The sequence below is a fragment of the Mytilus edulis genome, chromosome 5, assembly GCF_963676685.1.
Source record: "Mytilus edulis chromosome 5, xbMytEdul2.2, whole genome shotgun sequence".
In the NCBI taxonomy this organism is placed as follows: domain Eukaryota; kingdom Metazoa; phylum Mollusca; class Bivalvia; order Mytilida; family Mytilidae; genus Mytilus; species Mytilus edulis.
Window position 1 is genome coordinate 16,250,722 of NC_092348.1, and position 21,422 is coordinate 16,272,143.

Sequence of the window (21,422 nt, forward strand, 5' to 3'; positions counted from 1 at the left end):
AAAGACTATACGTTACACTTGAAACAAAAATCTTACTTTACTTTGAAATATATGAAAACAAGCAAAGAGGAACTAATTAGAACTTTGTTGTCTTTGACAGAGAATTCCAAGAATAACCTTACAAAATGTTTCAATTCTTGCACAATGTTTTTGAAGTTCTCTTTCTGCTTTACTTGAAGACACTTCGCGAATATGTGTATCAACATAGGAGAAAATATCAATATATGGCATACAGTATGATGGCAATTGCTTTGACTTTGCTGCTTTCAAAAGGGTGTCATATATCATTGTTGTGACTTTAATGTGACTCAAGTCCTTCAAATTATTTTGTCGAATTAGTACGATTGTATAAAACAAACAGTTTTTCAACATATAGCTTGAAATTTCGTCCTTTGCTTGAACAACATCTCCTCCAACAAAATCATCGTCAAACGTCGTTGAACTTTCATCTTGTGAAATTTCCGATTCTGAACAATTTTCACCCTTTCTTGAACTTTCTTCTTCGTATTCGAAATCTATTGAATGAACGTCATAATCACTCCGAGCATCATTGCTTCTTTCTATCATTTGCAATGACATGCTATCAGATTTTAAGACACCATTTTCTTTTGTTTCTCGTGATTCTAACGTGTTCTCTGTGTTCTCTGTGTTGCTTATATTGCTGTAAACTTGCTGTTCGCAATTTTCTGAACTCGTGCAAGCTGTAAAAGCTGTGTTTTTACTCAAATGTTCTGCTATATTTGTGATTTGTTCGTTACAATCAACATTTCTCCTGCTTGTTGAAGGTTGGTCCTCTTTCGATACAAACAACGTGCGACTGTCAATATTATTATCAACAGTCATTTCAGTAAAGGGTTCTTTAGCATATTTTCCGATAAATTTTTCCATAGGCTCAGCTTTGTTTTCCTTTGGTAAAAATATTTTTCTGATAACATGTGTTTCATCAAGAGCTACTATCCATCCAGCTGCTTTCTGAATTTCTAGTAAATTTTCACTGTTGGTAGAATTATCTGAAGATTTTTCACCATCGCCAATTTGATCTTCACCCATTTGGGAGATTATACAGGGTTGTAGCTGTTTAGTGGTCTTTGTTGTAGTTTTTAACTTACCACTTTTATCGGAATCATCGTCGTCATCATTATTTTCGTCCTCAAAAGATTCTGTGTCAGTAGAACTGTCATTTTCGTCATCACTAAATTGAACAAGTGGACAAAAGTGCCAACTTTTTAAAATCTTAGAAAGAGAAAAACTCTCTCTTAACAAGTCTGGCATCATACTGATAATCTGAATTTCAGCTGGAGCACTCGATATCCTAACATAACATGACTTCAAAGACGTGGTTGTATGAGGTAAATGAAACAATAGAAAGAATCCTGCCTCCTTTACCTTCGGAGTAAGCAGCTCCATAAAACTATAATCGATATCTCGTGGAATCCAGTTTGGTTTATGAATTGCAGGAACAATATCGATGCTTATGCTGACGCATTTAGCCAACGCTCCATACCACTGAATTCTGAGATTGATTATTGGTTTGTCGTCTGGAAATCCTAGAAGTCCGTCGAAATAAATGTCCTTGGAAGACCAAATGTCCGCCCTATTCACTGCACTGGTTGTTAGATCTTGAAATCTCTCGCGAACAATGTCTGACTGTAATACATCGCTTTGATCCACAAACGATACCAAATCGTGACTTTTGTGGTAATTTTTTAATTTCAAAATTGCAAATCCAGTTTCTAGAAGATCATCTGTTTGAATAACCTCGCATTGGCTGTTAAAGTATGATAAACAGAAAACAAAATCCATTTCGACTGGATCCCCTATTTGAGTACATTCCGCTGAACTTCCGGTTGGGAAAATAGTGCATTGAAATCGACTATCCATTTCACCAATAACATTAGCGATTCTGGTCATGAGTTCATGGACATCAGACTTTATTTTCGATGTATCACTTAAATTATCGGTAAAGCCTGTTTTTGGTGACGACATCAACAATTGTAATAAATCTTCAGCATTATCATCTATTCCAACACTTCTCAATGTTTCCTGCATATTGTTTGCATTCTGATGATTAATCATAGACCGAACATAGATAGCGCTCTTCTCATATATTTTTCGTTTTTCTGTAGTAGCTATATTAACGCCATGATTATGATCATTTTCTAACAGTTGGAATACGTCACAGTTACCATGATGAATGGCAAGATCATATGGTGTGTATCCATGTTGGTCGACTAGATCTTTCCTTGCGCCGTTTTCAAGCAAAACTTTTATCATATTGAGATCCGAATGCCACGCCCCATAATGCAACAGTGAGGATCCATATCTGTCTACAACATTTACATCTACTCCGTGATCAAGAAAAAGTGTTGCCAATGGGGGATGTATTGATAAACTAGATTGCAACGTCATTCCCATAGGTGGAAATTCTAATGGAGTATACAAACAGTTGTTTGTTAGAGGAGAACGACCAAACTTATCTTTCACGTTAAGTTGTACGCCATATTCACAAAGGCTTTTAAATGAGTGTATGGTTCGTACTCTAAACAAAACAGTTTGCCCAAAGATGTCTGTTATGTTCACATCTGCGCCTGCTCTTAAAAAGACGTCAACAAGTTCGTCGCGTTCTCTGAGAGCAGCTTTCGCGAGTGGAGTGATGCCAAGACTATCCTTGTTATTTACATCAGCCCCTCTCTCGATCATGCTATTAATGGTTTCCATTGTAAATTGTTCGCCATCTGCATAAGTTTCGAATGCAGAATTGCCATTGTTATTTAGTTCGTTTAAAAGACGAACCAATACAACAGGCTCAACCGCAGTTAATCTACCAATCAAGTAGTCTCTAATCATTTTATCCTTGGTTTCAATTATATCGGCAAAGTTTGTCTGTTCCTTTATGCTTTCGTTTGTGTTTGAAACCATAATATGGAAAACTGTAAATCCATCGTTGTCTTTCAGTTCATGATTAATATCCTTTCCATTTTGAAGCAAGAATGCCAGAATTTCTGGGATAAGATTACAGTAATTTTGGAAAACTTTATGAAGAGGCGTCTCCCCCATTTGGTCTTGTGCATTAATGTTAACATCTCTCTCAATTAGTAGCATGGCACATCTTTTAAACTGATCCATATTGTCAAAGCATGTTGTTTCAATCAAATGATGTAGTGCATTCCTACCAGAATGGTCCACTTCGTTTGTACCCAAACGCTGACTCTGTAATAGAACCTCCAGCTTTTTTTCAAAATTAAACTGTGCTGCCATATGTAAAGCATTCATGCCATGCGAATCTTTAGCATTGATATCAAGATCTGTATGAATTAATGCTTCCAGCACATCCACATTTACAGCTGAATTTCGGGTAGCATGAATAACTGGATCAATTTGAAAGTTTTTAGTGTCAATATGTAATTTAGGGTCTATTAGGAGCTGGACCATATCAACGTCGTTGTTGTCAATTGCCATGACTAAAGGATATTCGCTGGACACTTCCAATTTATCAACGTGTACTCTTTCTAACAATTGTTTAACTTTTTCGTAATTGCCTTCTTTTACGAACATCGATAATGATTTAGTCCAATCCATTGCTCACCGGCATATACAAAAATTTAAGCCATATAAAAAGTAGCTGATGAAGGTCTGCAAAGATAATATTTCATCGTCATAAAAAAATACATATAGAAGATAAAGCTATCATGAAAAATAGAATAGTTGATATTATGTACGATTATCCAGGTCTTATTTATATAGATTAATAATTATACTGTTGTGATAACCTTCATTAGTCTGCTATTGAGGTGAATTAATATCGATGAAATTTGTTTTATTATTTGTTAAAATGTTGCTAAATTGTAATTTTATACTTCTATGAAAATTAGACAATCTCTCCCAGTATTAGATTGATTTTTTTTATACTGAGTATTAGTTAGTTTTGGTAAGGGTATCTTAATTCTTGGACAAAAAAATGTCTCATTGGATAAATTCAGTTTGCGATCTATGAGTTTGAATGTCCCTTTGGTATCTTTCGTCACTCTTTTAAATCTATTATCCTGTATTGTGTCGATTTTTTAATTGAAACTTTTAATTCATTTCACAAATACGGCTGTCCTGACCTTATAATAAAAAGTTTGATTCAGAACTAAACTGATTTTTTTATTGTGAATTTTCAATATTATTTATAATCGTAATGGTAACTCCTTTATATGCGGCATATAACTCCAAGATAATACGATATTCTAGAGCTTATGTTTCGCATAATATTGTCATGATTGAGGGAAATTGCTTATACAAAAGAAGCTTATGAACTTATGAATTTACGAAGATATCGACACCAAAGATTTATCAGCACCGCCATTGCGTTATTGCCTATACAGATTGTGTGTCAAAGATGGTCATGAATGTATTCTATTTGTCGTCGCCACAATTCAGTTTTTCATTACTAGTTTATACCTTAATTCGAATTGTCACGTAAAGATACGTAAAGATACTAAAGGTACAAGCAAACTCATGTCAAAAACAAGTTGACAATGCAACCCAAAATGGCAAAAAAAAACCAACGACCGATGTACAAACAACAATACACAAAACACAACACAAAAAACTAAAGAAAGAGCAACAAAAATCCCAACCAAAAACTGGATAGTCTAAGGAGCTTTGGAAGGGTGTGCAGATCCTGCTGATGACCGAATTGTGGTTACGACAATCAAAACATATTCGTTTTCATTATTTAAATGCAAACTCTGTAATAACTGGGGGTGTATACTACATATACTGGCGCTGCTAGAAATGAAACGTTCACTATAGGGACGCTGAAATAATCCCTTTTGTCGCAAGGTATTGTTGTCAACCAACCTTCGTAGCCATTTTCCAAATGCAGGTGAAGATATGCGGCAGACTTAACTTGTATCTATTGTATCCTTAATTTCAAGTTCAATGAGATGGATGCGGTCAAGCTAGTTACCAAAATTTGCATAATTTAGTTTATAGTTTAAAAAAGTATGATACTAGTTTCTTTTTAATTTTTCACATTAAAATACTGTATGTCTTGAATAAAGATCAATAAAGAAACACGTTGTTAAAAAAAAAGGTCCGTCGGTTCCCATGAAAATTTCGATTGTTTGTTCATGCATTCAACATCTCCAAACGTTTATGCATGTCACAAAAATACTGAACTCTAATCGGAAAGTCCATAATCACATGGCAAAATCAAATGACAAAACACACCAAAAACGAATGGACAAGAACTGTCAAATTCCTGACTTGGTACAGGCATTTTCAAACGCAGAAAATGGTGGATTAAATCTGGTTTAATAGCGCTAAACCTCTCTCTTTGTTGACAGCCTCGTCAAATTCCGTTATATTTACAATGATGCGTGAACTAAACAGACATAATAAATAAAATAGTTAGAATATGGGTACAGCAGTCATCACCGTGTAACAATTTTTAAAGGAACAATTTAATAGAACGCAAAAACATCTATCTACAAACACATTCATTGATTCGCGTGTTTGACGTCAGAAAATTTTATACGTCACATATTTTGGTCGTTCAATGCTTATACAAACAATTTTAAAATTTCACATGGACAATGTTAGCCTACAGGGTTAAAAAATCAAAAAATTAAAGTAAAGTGTAGAAAAGATAATGATTTGATACTATTTTATGATATACGATCCATGTCAAATCTAAAACATTTTAAGTTACTAAATGGTTATCAGAAGCTAAACATGAAAATGAAATGATTGAAAAGAATAGAATGGACAATCAAGTGTACGTATAACTAAAGTCTTCGGTACCACGTATAATCAATTACGGAATATTTACAGACTCGGTCAGAGAAATATGAAATTTTGATATGCCAATAACAAAATCGAATAATCCAACCATTTTCCATATACGAAAATGTCTGTACCAACTCAGAAATGGGAAAGTTGTTATCAATTCGTTTGATGTGTTTGAGCTTTTGATTTTTCCTTTTGATTTTGGACTTTCCGTTTTGAATTTTCCTCGAAGTTTGGTATTTTGTTGTTGTACTCTTTTTTACAGGCAGCGTAATGTTCTTACCTGTTTTGTTACTTGTAAAATTCCATTAAAGGAACAGATGACTCATTTATGATAAGGAAGTAGTTCAAATATCAAAACAGGAAGTGAACAAAACCGATCAATTAGCTAATTCTTTTAATAAATGGTATCATCATTATCATTAAAAACAGTTCTCAGCTCATATTTGGTGTTGTATTTTTTTCTTTTACTTGATTAACAAGAAATAATAAATTTTAGTTACAGTAATTTAAATATGAAAAGGACATTCATTCAAATGTGAAACGGTAGCTATTTTTAAATTCCAATTTTAATTTCTGAAAGTTGTTTTAACATGTATTTACATTGACTTTTCTTGTTTGGTTTAATGTACACACATTTATTAAGAGTCGGCAGATATTTGCCTCGTATATATCAACTTAAATCAAGGAACAAATGTTGATTTGAAATATGAATTTAAAGGTTATTCCTACAAAAATTCAAAGCAGTCAATCAGACAATAACAATTAAATGTATGTCAAGATGAAAAAGACTTGAAAAAAATACAGTCCTTAGTCGACGAATATAAAAGAATCCATGATTAAATGAAATAATTGGTAGATTAAATGATCAATTTCTATCGGAATTGCTGCATCCTCTCGATCTCTGAATCTTTATTCATATTCCCTGCTTAAATTTCCTTTCATAGATGATGTTTCTATTCTTCTGCAAGTTGATGCATGCATCCAATATTTGTTTCTATGTATGTCACATTGGTGTGTATTTTTGTTGCACTTCTGTATTTCTGTTATTCCGTTGATTTCCTCTTATAGCTTCGTGTGTTTCATTCGGTTTTAGTTTGAAACCCTGATTTGTTTTCTCTCAATCGATTTATTACTTTTGAACAGCAGTATACATCTGTTGCCTTTATTCAACATTATAAATATTGTCCAGTATGGTATTAACAAGGTTTTTCACTTATTCAATGTTTTTAACTGTGTAAATATGTTGTGAATAAGAGGGGTGTTTAGTTGTTTTTTCGTTTGATTTGTTTGCACTTTTGATTTTTGCCATTTGATAAGGGACTTTCCAATTTAAATTTCCATGCAGTTCGGTACTTTTGGTATTTTACTTTTTGCTAAATATTTCTTTTTTTAACATCCTCTAGACCTCTGAAAATTTCTTTTCATTTATAATTGTAGGGTTTATCAAAACCAAATGTTTCTTATAGTCTGCCAATAAATGCTTGCAAAATTTGTGATCATACGAACACAGCAAAATAATCATATTTGCTTTGAAGGAGACATGTCAAACATGTTAAACAGAGCAATCACTTATAAAATGATCAGGGGAAAATTGAAGATATAGCTGTATCTAATCCTTGATATTTTCTGCTTGTCTTAGTTCAAGATAAACAGAAGTTAGTTGTATTTTACTCAATATATAATAAACTGTTATCACAGAGATATGTCTCGCCTTTTTGTAATTTTGATATGATGCAAATGTTGAAATTAAAATAGCAATACTTTCACATGTAAGTAATGCAAATATTCAAAGTCGATGAAATCAGGACTGAAGGTACATGGCTAAACAATCTCCATGGAATGAGATGTGCCAATGCTAATACAACTGCATACCAAATACCATTGACTTATTATAAGTTATTACCTTTAAACTAACCTAAACACAAACATTTAACTTGTAAACTGTAAAAGATTCAAAGTAAATGAACCATGATCAGGGGTGGTGCTATATAATCTCCATGGAAACGATAATTTCAAATGCCAATATATTTGCATACCAAATATCATTGATTTAACATTAGCAGTTCATCTTAAACTGATATAATCACAAACTAATACATGTAAACTAAGCAAACGATTCAAAGTCATTAGACCATGACTGAGGGGATGGGGCCAAATATTCTCCATGGAAATGAGATGTGCTAATGCTTATACAACTGAACACCAATTAACATTGGCCTACCACTAATGGTCCCCCTTGAACTGACCTAACCACAAACTAATACATGTTAACTTGGCAAAATTTTCAAAGTCTATAGACCATGACTAAAGGGGCGGCGCCAAATAATCTCCATGGAAATGAGATATGTCAATGCTTATACAACTGCATACCAAATATCATTGACCTACCACTAGTGGTTGCCCATAAATTGACCTAATCACAAACTAATACATGTAAACTATGAAAAGTTTCAAAGTCAATAGACCTTGACTGAGGGGGCCGGGCAAAATAATCTCCATGGTAATGAGATGTGCCAATGCTAATACAACTGCATACCAAATATCATTGACCTACCACTGGTGGTTCACCATGAACTAGACCTAACCACAAACTAATACATTGTTGACACTGCGATCGCCGCCGGAAACAGCATACCTATGTCTCGCTTTTTGACTCTGTCAAGGCGAGACAAAACACAGTTTTTATTTAATTCTTTATTTTTTATCTTTTTTTTTTACATGAATTGGTTTTTATGCATAAAATACATACATACTGATATTCTTAAAAATGAAGAATGACTGGTCAAACAGGCGTTTTATAATTAACACAACTATCCAATGTACAATCAGCCAATATTTGAGCAATGCATTATAATAAATTAAAACAATGGGGTAAGCATTTGATATTACTGGCAGTCAAAACAAAAAGTAAATTTCATGTGATGTGAAATACAACTTTGAAATTTCCTACTGATTTGCCCTCCCCTTTTTGTTATCATTCACTCAATGATCAAAATCAATACGAATGTTTGCCCTTAGCTCAAGGTTTCTGTTATAACCATTATCAGGAATGCTCAAAATATAAAATATGGATAAAATTCAAATGTGCATTAAATTAAGTATACAATATTTATTTTACATTCCAAACACTACCACTTTTAAGACTTTTTTGTGAAGAAGTAAATGGTGTGTAACAGCGGTATAAAACTAAACAAAATATTTGAAAATGCGTGCATCTCCTTATGCTACACTTTTTCTTTCCTTTTTCTATAGTCCTGAATGTGTCTGTAATAGTTTTCCAATGATATTGTTCAAACAATACACATTCATTCCTTTTTCTACCACATGTCACATTTCAATTCTAATTTTTCATCAAATATAACTTTTCAAGCCTTCCCCATAAATCTTTTTGATATTTTTATATAATTTTAACTGCCTGTAATATCACATTTCAGTATTATAAAGGACATGTAATCATATCCCAGTAAATACAATATCTAAACAACTTCCCTTTTAAAAAATCATTAAAATCATACAACCAAGATTGTTGATACATTTTTCATATACATATACAAAACCTGTTTTATAAATGATTATGTACAGACATGTTATTGCAACCAGTCATATTATGTTTTCAGAAAAAAAGCTTAAAAAACTTATACCTATATTCTAATCTATGACTATTCTTGGTATGAAAAAAAGTATCTGCAACCATATCCTGATTTCAGCTAGCTTTATTTAAGTATGCACACAACACATCATTTTCATTTTGTTTTGTAAAGACCATTTAATGATTTTCGTGAAATCTAAAAAGAAATGGTATCAAAATATTTAATTCTAAATTTTAATTGTCTTAAATATAGTTTACAAGTCTTTAAAGTCTGTATCTTAAGTTTGCTGCTAACTTGCACATGATAAGTAAAAACACAACAAATAATGTGTATTGATATGATACAGGGGTGATGGATTACAAGGTTTGTCTTATTCTCCTAATTATTTTTTTTTTAAACTGACTAAACGCAGTAAATTCTCTAGTCCAGGAGTTTATTATGAAAAGCAATCTAGATAATGCATCAGAATTACTGCAAGTTGTTTAAATTACAGATAATATTTTCACAATCTTAACCAAAAGAATACAACTTCAGAAAACAAGTATGCTAAAAAATACTGCACAGATGCTAACAATTTCAGATTAATAATTTCATCTTGTATTTTATATGCTACAATCGTTGAATACACAAAATTGCCATTTATTTCTGAACACTATTAGCATTTTAAAATGCAATTTCTAGGTATTTGACACAAATATTTCACAATTTCTAAGAGGTTTCCTCCAAGCAAATCATGACATTAAAAAAGTGGAAATATAAATTTCAAGACCATTTCTCAACACTTACTTTTAATCACATTTTGAAAACCATTAGGTGATTATGAATATAATATAGAACTAAATTAGTTCTTGTCCCAATTTTTGCATCACTTTTCAGTAAAATAAATGTTATAAAATTGATGGCACTACATTATCAAAATATGAACATTAAAGAAAATAATATCCCCTATGTCCCATTATCTCTAGAAAGTTGCTTACAAAAAATATATATAAATGCTCAGCAAGTATACCCACCAAATCAAAAAAACATCACTGCCCAAGTTGCACATTTTCAACAACAAAATTTCAAACAACCTTCCCACGACATTAAGCCACCCAAATTTAACTGCAATTTGAACGTAAATACACTTTATTAGCACCTTGATTACCAGTATTTGCAAGTAAGCTCATAGGACTAGAATATAAGAAGATATGCATGTATGCAAACACAAAACATAAAGGTTTCATGTATGTATCAATATTCTGTCAATCAAATTGTTTTCTAAATAAACAATTTGAGGTTTTTTTTAGTTTTTTAATAATTTTTAGTTAAAATATATTCGTTATTTTTATCATTACATGGATTTTTGAAGACATTCAACATATGCATGGACATTAAAAGAACTATAAATATTCAAAAACATAAATAAAACCAGAAGAATTCAATCCATAAAATTTTAAACTGCACCATGCTGTAAAATATCTCTCATTATGAATATTAAGATTAAAAAATAATTTTATGTGGCAAAATTAACATTATGCATGTACCTCGTGAATATTTATTTTCTTGTTCAATGTGATTGATAAATAGAATCTAGATTAATGACAAATTAAAACGAAAGTTGTAACAAAGAAATGTCTTACCAAAGTCACTTATTATGATGAATATTCATGAAGGTCTTTAATGTAAAGACCAAACTCCACATATCATACTTTTAAGGGGACACATAAGGGGTACAAGATATCAAAACTTATTTAAACGTTCATTTTGAAGTGTTCAAGCCACAAATGAATATTTGACTAAATCAGTATTAGTCAGGAGACCACCAATAGACAAATGGATTTTAAAACTTGGCAAAAATTATTAGTGATGTAAAAAAATAACCCAACATAAAGATCTTGTTAAACAATAAATCATGCTTTTCAGATCAAGGTCAGGAAACACCTTATAGGAATGCAATTACAATCTTCTATGGAGGGGAGACAATGCTATCTTTTTATGATTCTCCTTAAAAATTATCTGACAGGACATATATAAAACTCACAATATTAACTTGGGTAACAAAAATATTATAAGGCTTTAAAAAATGCATATAAACCATTTGATGACACTTTGAATTACTATCTTTATACATAAATAAGGATTTCACCAAGTCATTTTGCTAATGCATATAAACGTCTGTTTAACAATGCTTTGTCATCAAAAATCAATACTGAACAGTGCAAGAATAATTTTCAATATTTATTTACAAAGAATTATCAAGGTTTTAAAAAAACATCAGGCTCGATGGAACATTATCATTTTTTTTGGTGAAAATAAATTAATTCTAATGTGTTAAGCCATTAATTGGCAACAATATGTACTGTAACTAACTTAATTGTAGTGTATAAAAAAATAGTGTAATATGTATAAATACAAAATGATACTGGCAACAGTTATCTAGAACTGACTAACTGTCATAGAAATGGGCTGGGAGGCTATAATCTAATTATTCAACTCATCTTTTTCATTACAAAAGGTTTAAACCAAATCCTGACATGATCAGTCCATAATCAGCTGGTCTCTTGAAGATGGGCTGGATGTTCCCTTGAGGATGGCTTGAAGACATGTAACAGGTAAACAGGGACATCAATTTATTTAGAATATACATAGAAGTTTAGAACATTTAGTCATTTAATTTAATGTCTACAACATGCTGTATAGCTATCCTTCTTTATCATAACTGCATTTGGGGGAGGGAGGGGGGTGGAGGGGGGGTCAACCTGACAAAACTTCCGATAAAAAATCCCTACATTGTATTTTATACTTTAAGGCCTCAATAAACAAATACATTGAGTAACCACATTATTCATCCATTTAAAAACAAAAGCACTAAAATATATGTACATTAAACATGTTTGATACAATATCTAAAATGTCACCATAAAAATATGAGATCACGGATTTTAAGACATGGAAAAATCAACATTATATTTACATAAAACTTCATGGTCATGTTATGGACAGTTCTAGATGATGGCTGTTAAATGGACTATTCTGAATAAAACTGAAAATACTACATATATAAAAAGTTATCTCCTGTTCACTTTAAATGGTAAATTAAAATTCAGTTATGGACACAAATACCTATTTAATTTGAATCGAGCAATCCCCTGTACATAAATATTAGGAATAAACTCATTTGCATATTATTTAACATATGTTCCTACTTTAACAATTTTTCTCTTGAATGCAATGTTATGTGACAAGATCCAGTTGAAAATTAATAATTTGATAAAAAAGTAAATAAAAATCTCGATTTTATTACAAATGTACATTTTTTTTTACAATTAAAACAACAAAATGAAAGCCAATAACAAAATTCCTTAGCCAATTCAGACAAGATTCAAAATAATTGTGTATCGATACTAGGAAACTGAAATCCTTCAACTTCAAGTATCAACTGAAATTCAAAATTTAGTTTAGATCTAAAATGTTAACAATGAGATCGAAATTCATATTCTTAAACTGACTAGAACCCTGGTCAATGTTATCAGTATTTGCATCACATTTAACATGGGAAACCATACATACATACTCAAATATACAGAACAAGGTATTCACATGCACATTTTACTAAAAATTCACACTTATTTTGCTTTAAAACTAGAAGTTCCTTTTCTGGTCTTATTGAAAGTTACAAATATTCTTATTTATGAGTGAAGAAAAAGCCATTTCTTTCGTTGCTGCCTCCTTCTGGTGATAAAAAGAAAATATGCTGTTCAAGCCTAAAATAATTCTTTATTCATAAATTAAATCTATTGCTTAACTGGAAGGCATCCCCTTTGCTATCATGCTAAATAACATGTTAGTTAAATAAATTTTTGTATAGGACTATTTTGAAGAATTATCACTGAGTTATTACATCATTCATGGCACAAAAATATCACAAAGTTTATGACAAAGCACTTACCATTCAATTACAAAATCTGATTATATGTTTAAAACAAAAAAGAGCACTTATACTTCAAATTGCACTAACCTAGGATTATTTGAGTGGAGGAAAAACCCCAATATCAACAAGGCTTTTATGGGGACTTCAGAGTATATCTGAATAATTAGATAAACTATGTGATATTTTATGATTCTTAACCTCGAGTTGAAAAGTTCATTTGCCTATACTTTGCTTTTTCCTCTGAAGCATGTAAAAATACTGAAATCAATAAATTAAAACCACAAAAATTTGTTGTAAATTAACTCTTCAGCACAGTTTGTGCAACACAGCCAAAGAAAACATCTTATAAAAAAATAATGATAAAAGATAAAAAAAAAAAAAAAGAAAGAAAAAAAAAAAAAAAAAAGGAAAAAAAAGTCTTGACATATTTCAAATGTTACAATAATACTAATGATTAATAAATTATCATGTGCACTTTAAATAATAGGAGAACTTTACTCAATTATGCAACAATACTACACTTTGCAAGTTATGATTATATAGAAAGTTTAAGCTCAGAAGAGTTATTAATCAAAACAAAATACTTAATTTAAGTACTAAATCAATACCTAACATTTAAGTACATTTAAATAAAAAGCTATTTAGAACTTTATCAAATCTTATAAGTACTCTTATAGCAGAATGTACGATTTAAAATCAAATATTAAATACTGACTTATATCACTTCTAATTTATAAATTGCTTTTTTTATAGGCTTAACTGCTTTTTTAGCATATTAAACATGTTATAGGAACAAGGTCTTTTGATTTTTTTCTGGGTTCTGAAATAACTGCCCCTTTTATTAAATAAAAATCCCTTCTTATGTTATATCAGCTATAAAAAATGTTCTGCATTAAAACATTCATTAGTGGCACTGTTCAAGGACAATTACTTTTTTCTTGACCAATCAAACTCCTTAAATCATTCAGCTGCAGAAATATTCACACCACAACATAATTTACACCTCACAATATAATCATCATTTACACTGGCATAAATCATTAAAATCATGATTAAACAAAGATTCAAACACTAGTAAAAACTGATTCATTCAAAAATTACATCTATACACTCTCAAAACATGATTTAACAAATATGTCATTTATCGCACTGATTTGTAAGAATAATCACAATTTAAAAACAGTCACATGACCAAATCACATGATTAAAATATGGAGAATGGGATATCACAGAGATCCCAGAAAGTCTGGTATAAAACCACTCTCCACATTCACTTTCTGAGAGAAAATGTTCTTGGTAAATACATAAAATGTTTTCTTCTTTGAGGATAAATGTTAGCCTTGGGTGATCTGTAGTTGTTTTTCTCCTTTGCTAGTCAATCCGAATTTGATTTAGGATCATATTTTAAATGAAAAGAAGCTGAAAAAGATAAAGTAAATATTAGTTACTATCAAACAAGATAAACATTTGTTATCATTATATAATTATACAAAGTAAATATTTATTATTTTTTACCCAACATATATATATAATAAACAATTCTATTTGATAAAAAATTATCACATGACATGAAATAATTTATCATAAATCATTATGTAAATAGAAGCAATACTGGCTGTTCTGGACAAAAACCAGTTACTTTGTATTTTTTTAATTTTTATATATTTTATCTATTTTCAAATTGAAGAGCTTAGACCTATTGTTGTTATTATATAATGCAGTCTATATTATATTCATTTATTATCATAACAATGAAAGTTGTATTGGACAAATCTTCTCAAATTAAAACAATCACATCTTGTACAATACCATGGATTGTCTTGATTTATAACCTTGTGTTAAATATTTTAAGCAATCAGATGAATCTCACATTTCGGGTTAGGGTTAGTCGTTTAATAATCATGATAATAAGTTATATTTTCATTATCTCAATACTGAAATCTTGGAATTGATAGATTTAGATTACTTAATGTTTTTGATTTTACAGGAACTTTGGACTAGATATATCCCTATTGATACCTGAAGAAGATCAGATTTTAATTTCCCTTTTCAGAATCTAAAGGACTATGAGTTAACTCATTGTTCATACACCAAAATGAAAATAACAATACGTCATTGGCTGAATTTCAATTGTTCAACTCGTTTTAAACCAATCACAATGTTTTGGTGTACACTTTTGAAAATATTACCCAGAATGCACTAGGTTATGAAACGGCAAATTACCTGACATGGATTCCATGGAGCTTTCTTTACACTCGGAGGATACATGATCAGTCGACCCACAGTTGGAACAGGTTGCAGAAGTGGTTCTCGGAGGCTTTCCAGCATTGTAGCCTGCACTGTTCCGACGTTGTAACGCAACTGGAGGAAAACAGCCATACTGAGCCCCGACTACATTTGGATATGGATGATGATTGATTGCTTGAAGGTAACTCGGAGGTATTCCATTTGATATTGGATATTGGAAATGTGGATGATGATAATATGGGTGGTGAACTATCCCGTTTGGATTTGCATTCATAAAAGGTGGAAACATCATTTGATTCTGTAGGTAATGATGATTTGGTAAGTGGACTTGATATGAAGGAACTTGATGGCTTCCGGTACACCCACAAGAAGTACACTGGGCATGACTGATGTGTCCATTAGGTCCAGAACAAGTTACAGGATTACCATTTGGCAATGGACTCTGATTTCCAGATCCGTTTTGTGAATCTTGATTAGGTGAAAGACCTGGATCTGATATTGATGGGGCCAAACCACTATTTCGAATATTGCCATTTAAACTGTTTTGAAGATTCGCTGCCATAACAGGAGTCGCTGATGCAGTGACAGAACACATTAAGTTGCGGCCATTTCCACTGACTGTTGGAGATCTGATCATTGGAATCTGACCAGGCATTACTGGCCTACGGGTCAGTTCTGGACCATTGCTGCTGCTATTTGATGCTACAGTTGTAGTTTGGTTATCACATCGTTGGTAGGGATAGGCATATCCGATACGGCGTCCACCAACAGTGTCTGGCATACTGATTAATGTCTTATTTGGAAAACTCATATTAGTATGAGTAGGCTGAGCTTTATAAGAGTTGTTAGGAATTATTACACGCACAAAAGGCCCTTGTGTTGGAGTTGGATCTGACTGGTATCCACTGCCACTACTGCTGTGCCCATGTACATTCTCAAAGGCATGGTGAACAGCTTGTAGAGGAGCTTCACTATTCATTTCCTCTGTGTTCTGACTAGGATTATGAACTTCCTTCTTACCATCCAGAAATGGAGAATCTACTCTATTTCCTACAAAACAAATAAAGGTACATTAATGTTTACACACAAAAAGAAGGAAACTACTGTATTGAAACATCATAACAGTATAAAATCAACTCCAGGTTCTTGTGTCTGTTTTTCATCCTGTGCAGAAATTTAACCCTCTTTCATTGTTTTTTAAATCCTTGGAAATATGATTGAGATTTAACCTTGCTTCCGACTGTTAAATCTTTTTTTTTAAATAGTTTTGTCTAAAAATATGATTGCCTGCTCATTACTAGATTGGAAAGGTCTCTTCATGTTTTGGTGTTCTTTTTGGGGACAGCAGGATAGTGTTCATAAGTTCATAACTCTTGTTTTGAATTTTCAATGCAAGGTAAACCAACAGACACATACAATTAAGTGTATACTCAATACCAACTTCATGGAACATTGCTTGAAAGTCTGATCTTCAATACAGGAAAATCCATGATAAATTAACACTTATAAGCCAAAAAAAAAAATACATGTCTGTTTAATGTTACATCCTTCAAAAAAATAGGGTAGGTAGGTAGGTATTTTCATTTTATTTCATTTTTTCGTTTTATTTTTTTGGCGAGATGAGTGATGTTACTACATGTTGTAAATTTAAGTGTAGGGGTTTTGTGACACCCCTGCAGACCATACATATTATTAATTGTGTGGTATTTACATTTAATTGTGAGAGGTTAGTCTAAAATTATCTACGTCAGTACTTGGCTAACCTCTACAAGTACTGACACTTACCTGCAGTATTTATAAATTTTTAAAAAATGCACCTGTTTTTACAGGTTAAATTCTTGGTTTGAAATATAATTGCAAGGATTGGTGTTATGTCAATAGGGTGATGTCAGAATTCTTTTATATTTAAACATTGCCTCTTCAATAGCTTTAAGTTCCTGTCAACAATAAAACCGTCACCTTGTTGAATTTCAGTCTTGCAAGTCACTGTTACTTATTAAAATTTTGCAGGTTCATGTTTACTATGGTACAGATCTAACACATTGGTATGATGATCCAGTGTTCTAGGATTTTTATACACCTGTAACTTTCCACGGGAAAGTTGGTGTCAAAAATTCACTTTTGCACAAGTTTAATGAACTTTCCCCTAAATTTATACTATTTCAAAAATGTTTTCATAATTTTGTTATTCCTTTTATTGCATGTTTATTTGTTTATACATGTACATGTTGTTCAATTTAAAATTATGAGCTCTGTTATTTCCTTTGAAATTAAATAGTTTGACCAACTAGAATGTGATAATTCAATGTCATGTTCATCTAGATATACAAAACATTTGATGGAATATATTTATATAAGTTTGAAATATATTAATTTTAGTTTGAATTTTGTTTAACTATGACATAACATCAGTAATTCAAATGAATTGGCAAAAAAAAAGGGATAATATTACAAGCAGAAAATCAACAATTTGAAATCCGGATTTTAAATCTTTTACCGTTTTGCATTCCGGTTATTAGCTTTTGGCATCTAGATCAGATAGATGCTTCAAATTAAGGATTTCCCTTGCTTAGCATGCAAGCATAGTTATGACTGTGATCATTGCACATGTTTCTCTCCCCTTAACTTAAAAACCCTGCATGATTTATGCCAACAAAAAAGATATTGCTTTGAGACTTTGATCTGGGAACAGTATATTCATATTTGTTCCTGCTTTTATTAAAATAAATAAATAAAAACAATTGTTTAAATGACCGTTTGATCTGCATGAATAGGAAGTTTCTGTAATTTAATTGCCCACGGACAACAAAGTCAAAGGTTTGAATTTTCACTTTCCCTTGACCTTAATCAACTTGCCACGGGTGACAGGAAATGGGAATCCTAGAAAACTATCAATTTTTATCTTTAAAGGGACCATGTTTGCTGCCTCTGACAGCCTGTTGGGCCGTGCAAGCTGCCATTGAGATCTAGATCATAAAAACGCTTTAAAATAGAGTATGCGATTTTAAAATTAAAGCGCACAGATGATCATGCAACTTTCTCTTTTGTTTTAAACTGAAAGTAATTGTTTCCAGCTTTGTACTTTCACTTTCGATTTCATTTTTGAATAAAATGACATAGGGTTGGCACACAAAAATAGGGACGGTCGAGTAACGGTAAACAGGCATATAATTTTTTTTGGCCTAACTATTCTCTTTGCAAATAAACTAAAACATGTAAAAGTACAAGTTCAAAAGGCATTTTCTATTATGCTTCAATTTAAAGGAAAAAGGAAAAGTTTTTTTGCTTTGGGACCGCAAGGAACAGTAATCTTGCAGGATACCATTTTAATGAACCTTTTTACCCTGATTGTGAACTTTACCTTTTTCACTATCATCTGATGAGCTATCAGCACCTTTCTGTGGAGGTTTCTTCTGAGGTACAGGACTAAGAGAGGGACTAGAGTTTACTCCAGTTCTGATTGTGAATCTTACCTTTTTCACTATCCTCTGATGAGCTATCAGCACCTTTCTGTGGAGGTGTCTTCTGAGATACAGGACTAAGAGAGGGACTAGAGTTTACTCCTGTTCTGATTGTGAATCTTACCTTTTTCCCTATCATCTGATGAGCTATCAGCACCTTCCTGTGGAGGTTTCTTCTGAGGTACAAGACTAAGAGAGGGACTAGAGTTTACTCCTGTTCTGATTGCGAATCTTACCTTTTTCACTATCCTCTGAAGAGCTATCAGTACCTTTCTGTGGAGGTTTCTTCTGAGGTACAGGACTAAGAGAGGGACTAGAGTTCTCTGATGACGAGGTATCTCTGGTAGCTATTACATTGTTTGGAATCGGGAAACGCATCATCGGATAAATAGTTTGAGGTGGGGGCATGTACATTGCTTGGTAATGAGACATTGGTCCAGGAATACAAGGTTCCATTATTCCATTTGGTAATCTAGTTGGTTGTTGTTTTTCTCTGAAAGAATTAAAAAAAAAAATCAAAATACAGCATTCAATGAATAGTGGCACACTTTGTTTTGACAGAACTTTATATATATATATATATATTTTTATAAAAAAACAAGACTGTGTCTAAAGTACACGGATGCCCCACTCGCACTATCATTTTCCATGTTCAATGGACCACGAAATTGGATAAAAAATATAATTAGGCATTAAAATTAGAAAGATAATATCATAGGGAACATGTGTACTAAGTTTCAAGTTGATTGGACTTCAACTTCATCAAAAACTACCTTGACCAAAAACTTTAACCTGAAACATGCACTTTCATTTTCTATGTTCAGTGGACCGTAAAATTGGGGTCAAAAGTTTAATTTGGCTTTAAAATTAGAAAGATCATATCATAAGGAACATGTGTACTAAGTTTGAAGTTGATTGGACTTCAACTTCATCAAAAACTTTAACCTGAAGCGGGACAGACGGACGAACGAAAGAACAGACGGACGGACGAACGGACGCGCAGACCAGAAAACATAATGCCCCTCTACTATCGTAGGTGGGGCATAAAAAATTCTGTTTAGTATTAAATTTATATTAAGATCCATTTTGTTACATCTTGTGATCAATTTAATTTGGCTATCGCCAATGACAGTCAGCAGGGTTAAAGAACATCAGTTGTTCGACCTGTTAGTCAAATGCGTTTTGTTTAAATATACTTTTTCACTTTTTTGGTCTTTTGGAAAATGTTGTTTGTGCTGTTTTTAGACCTTTTTACAACGAAATTTGTTTTACATGCACACGTATAAAAATTGCGGTTTTTATCCAACGCAATCATAGGTTTGAATGTAGTTTTCAATTTAGACTTGTATATATATATATAGAATCATATTCAAAACAGTGTGGCTGTGGCCATTGATTGACGACCTAAATTATCACATTGACTGGGACATATTTAGGTGAACGTTTGTCTGTAACGACCACTGACTATGCACTTGTTAAAGACACTTAAACTGTGAGGTCACCAAAGGTTATCAACACCTAAATAAAGTAATTGGAAAAATTAATCAGGAATAACACGCTGTTTTGATTTATATCAATATTATAAATCAAAACATAAAGGTTATTCCTGATTAGTTTTTCTATTTATTTTATTATTAAAGGCGTTAAGAACCTTTGGTGACCCCACAGTTAAATTCTATAATAAGTAAGTGATCAGTGAGTGGTAGTTATAGACAAACGTTCACATAATCTGTCCCAGTCAATGGGATAATTTTGGTCATCAATCAATGGCCACATTCACACTGTTTTGAATATGATTCTATATATATATATATTCATGTATAGTAATGAATCAGACTGCTACATCAATGCACGTTCAGCACAATTATGATATCTAGAAATAAGGACAATAAGCAATTAAAAAATCACAAATTCAATATGTTTTTGTGATATAATGCCATTTTTTTTAACCAGTTTTAACAATTTTGATAATAATCATTGGGAAGCAGTTGTGTACATAACATCAATAGAATTATAATATTACAATGATGTTTATTAACAGGGGAAATAGCTTTCACTTGTTAAAAAGAGACGAATGATAAAAATAAATGATCTAAATCAGAATACTTCATTGTTTTCATTTCCTGCTAGATTGTAAAACTTTTTATATAGCTACAAAAAACAATTTCCTCGTTCACTCTCTGTCTGTTCTGTAATGTTATTCAAAATAAATGCACTAATTCATAACGACATTGTTTTCTATACTATTTTCTTCAAATTCGTTTAAAATTAAAATAAATGATTCATGTCATAAGAGGGTGGTAAAGGGTTATTTTCTAGACGTGATCGCCGTTTTTTATTTCACGTTCAACATGTTTTTACTTTTTTATTTGACGTTCAGTCGTGCAAGACGGGTGCCTCATTCAACGTGTTCTGCTTATTTAATTTTACATG

At 31.8% G+C, this 21,422-nt stretch overlaps 2 protein-coding genes across 3 annotated transcripts in view; both read right to left on the bottom strand.

The window, feature by feature from the left end:
* Window positions 1-6,135, bottom strand: LOC139523090 (uncharacterized). Its single transcript, XM_071316855.1, has 2 exons — window positions 6,059-6,135; window positions 1-3,633 (listed from the first exon to the last, which is right to left on the bottom strand). The coding sequence occupies exon 2, from the start codon at window positions 3,577-3,579 to the stop codon at window positions 73-75; it is 3,507 nt and encodes a 1,168-aa protein (XP_071172956.1). The 5' UTR covers window positions 3,580-3,633; window positions 6,059-6,135; the 3' UTR covers window positions 1-72.
* A 2,322-nt stretch (window positions 6,136-8,457) lies between these two features.
* Window positions 8,458-21,422, bottom strand: part of LOC139523091 (zinc finger CCHC domain-containing protein 2-like) — a 36,625-nt gene continuing 23,660 nt past the window's right edge. For both annotated transcript variants that reach the window (XM_071316857.1, XM_071316856.1), the window contains 3 exons: window positions 19,226-19,482; window positions 15,505-16,578; window positions 8,458-14,700 (listed from right to left, as the gene is read on the bottom strand). In XM_071316857.1, the coding sequence (XP_071172958.1) occupies window positions 14,657-14,700; window positions 15,505-16,578; window positions 19,226-19,482 (1,375 nt within the window). In that variant the 3' untranslated portion in view covers window positions 8,458-14,656. The remainder of the gene's footprint in view (window positions 14,701-15,504; window positions 16,579-19,225; window positions 19,483-21,422) is intronic.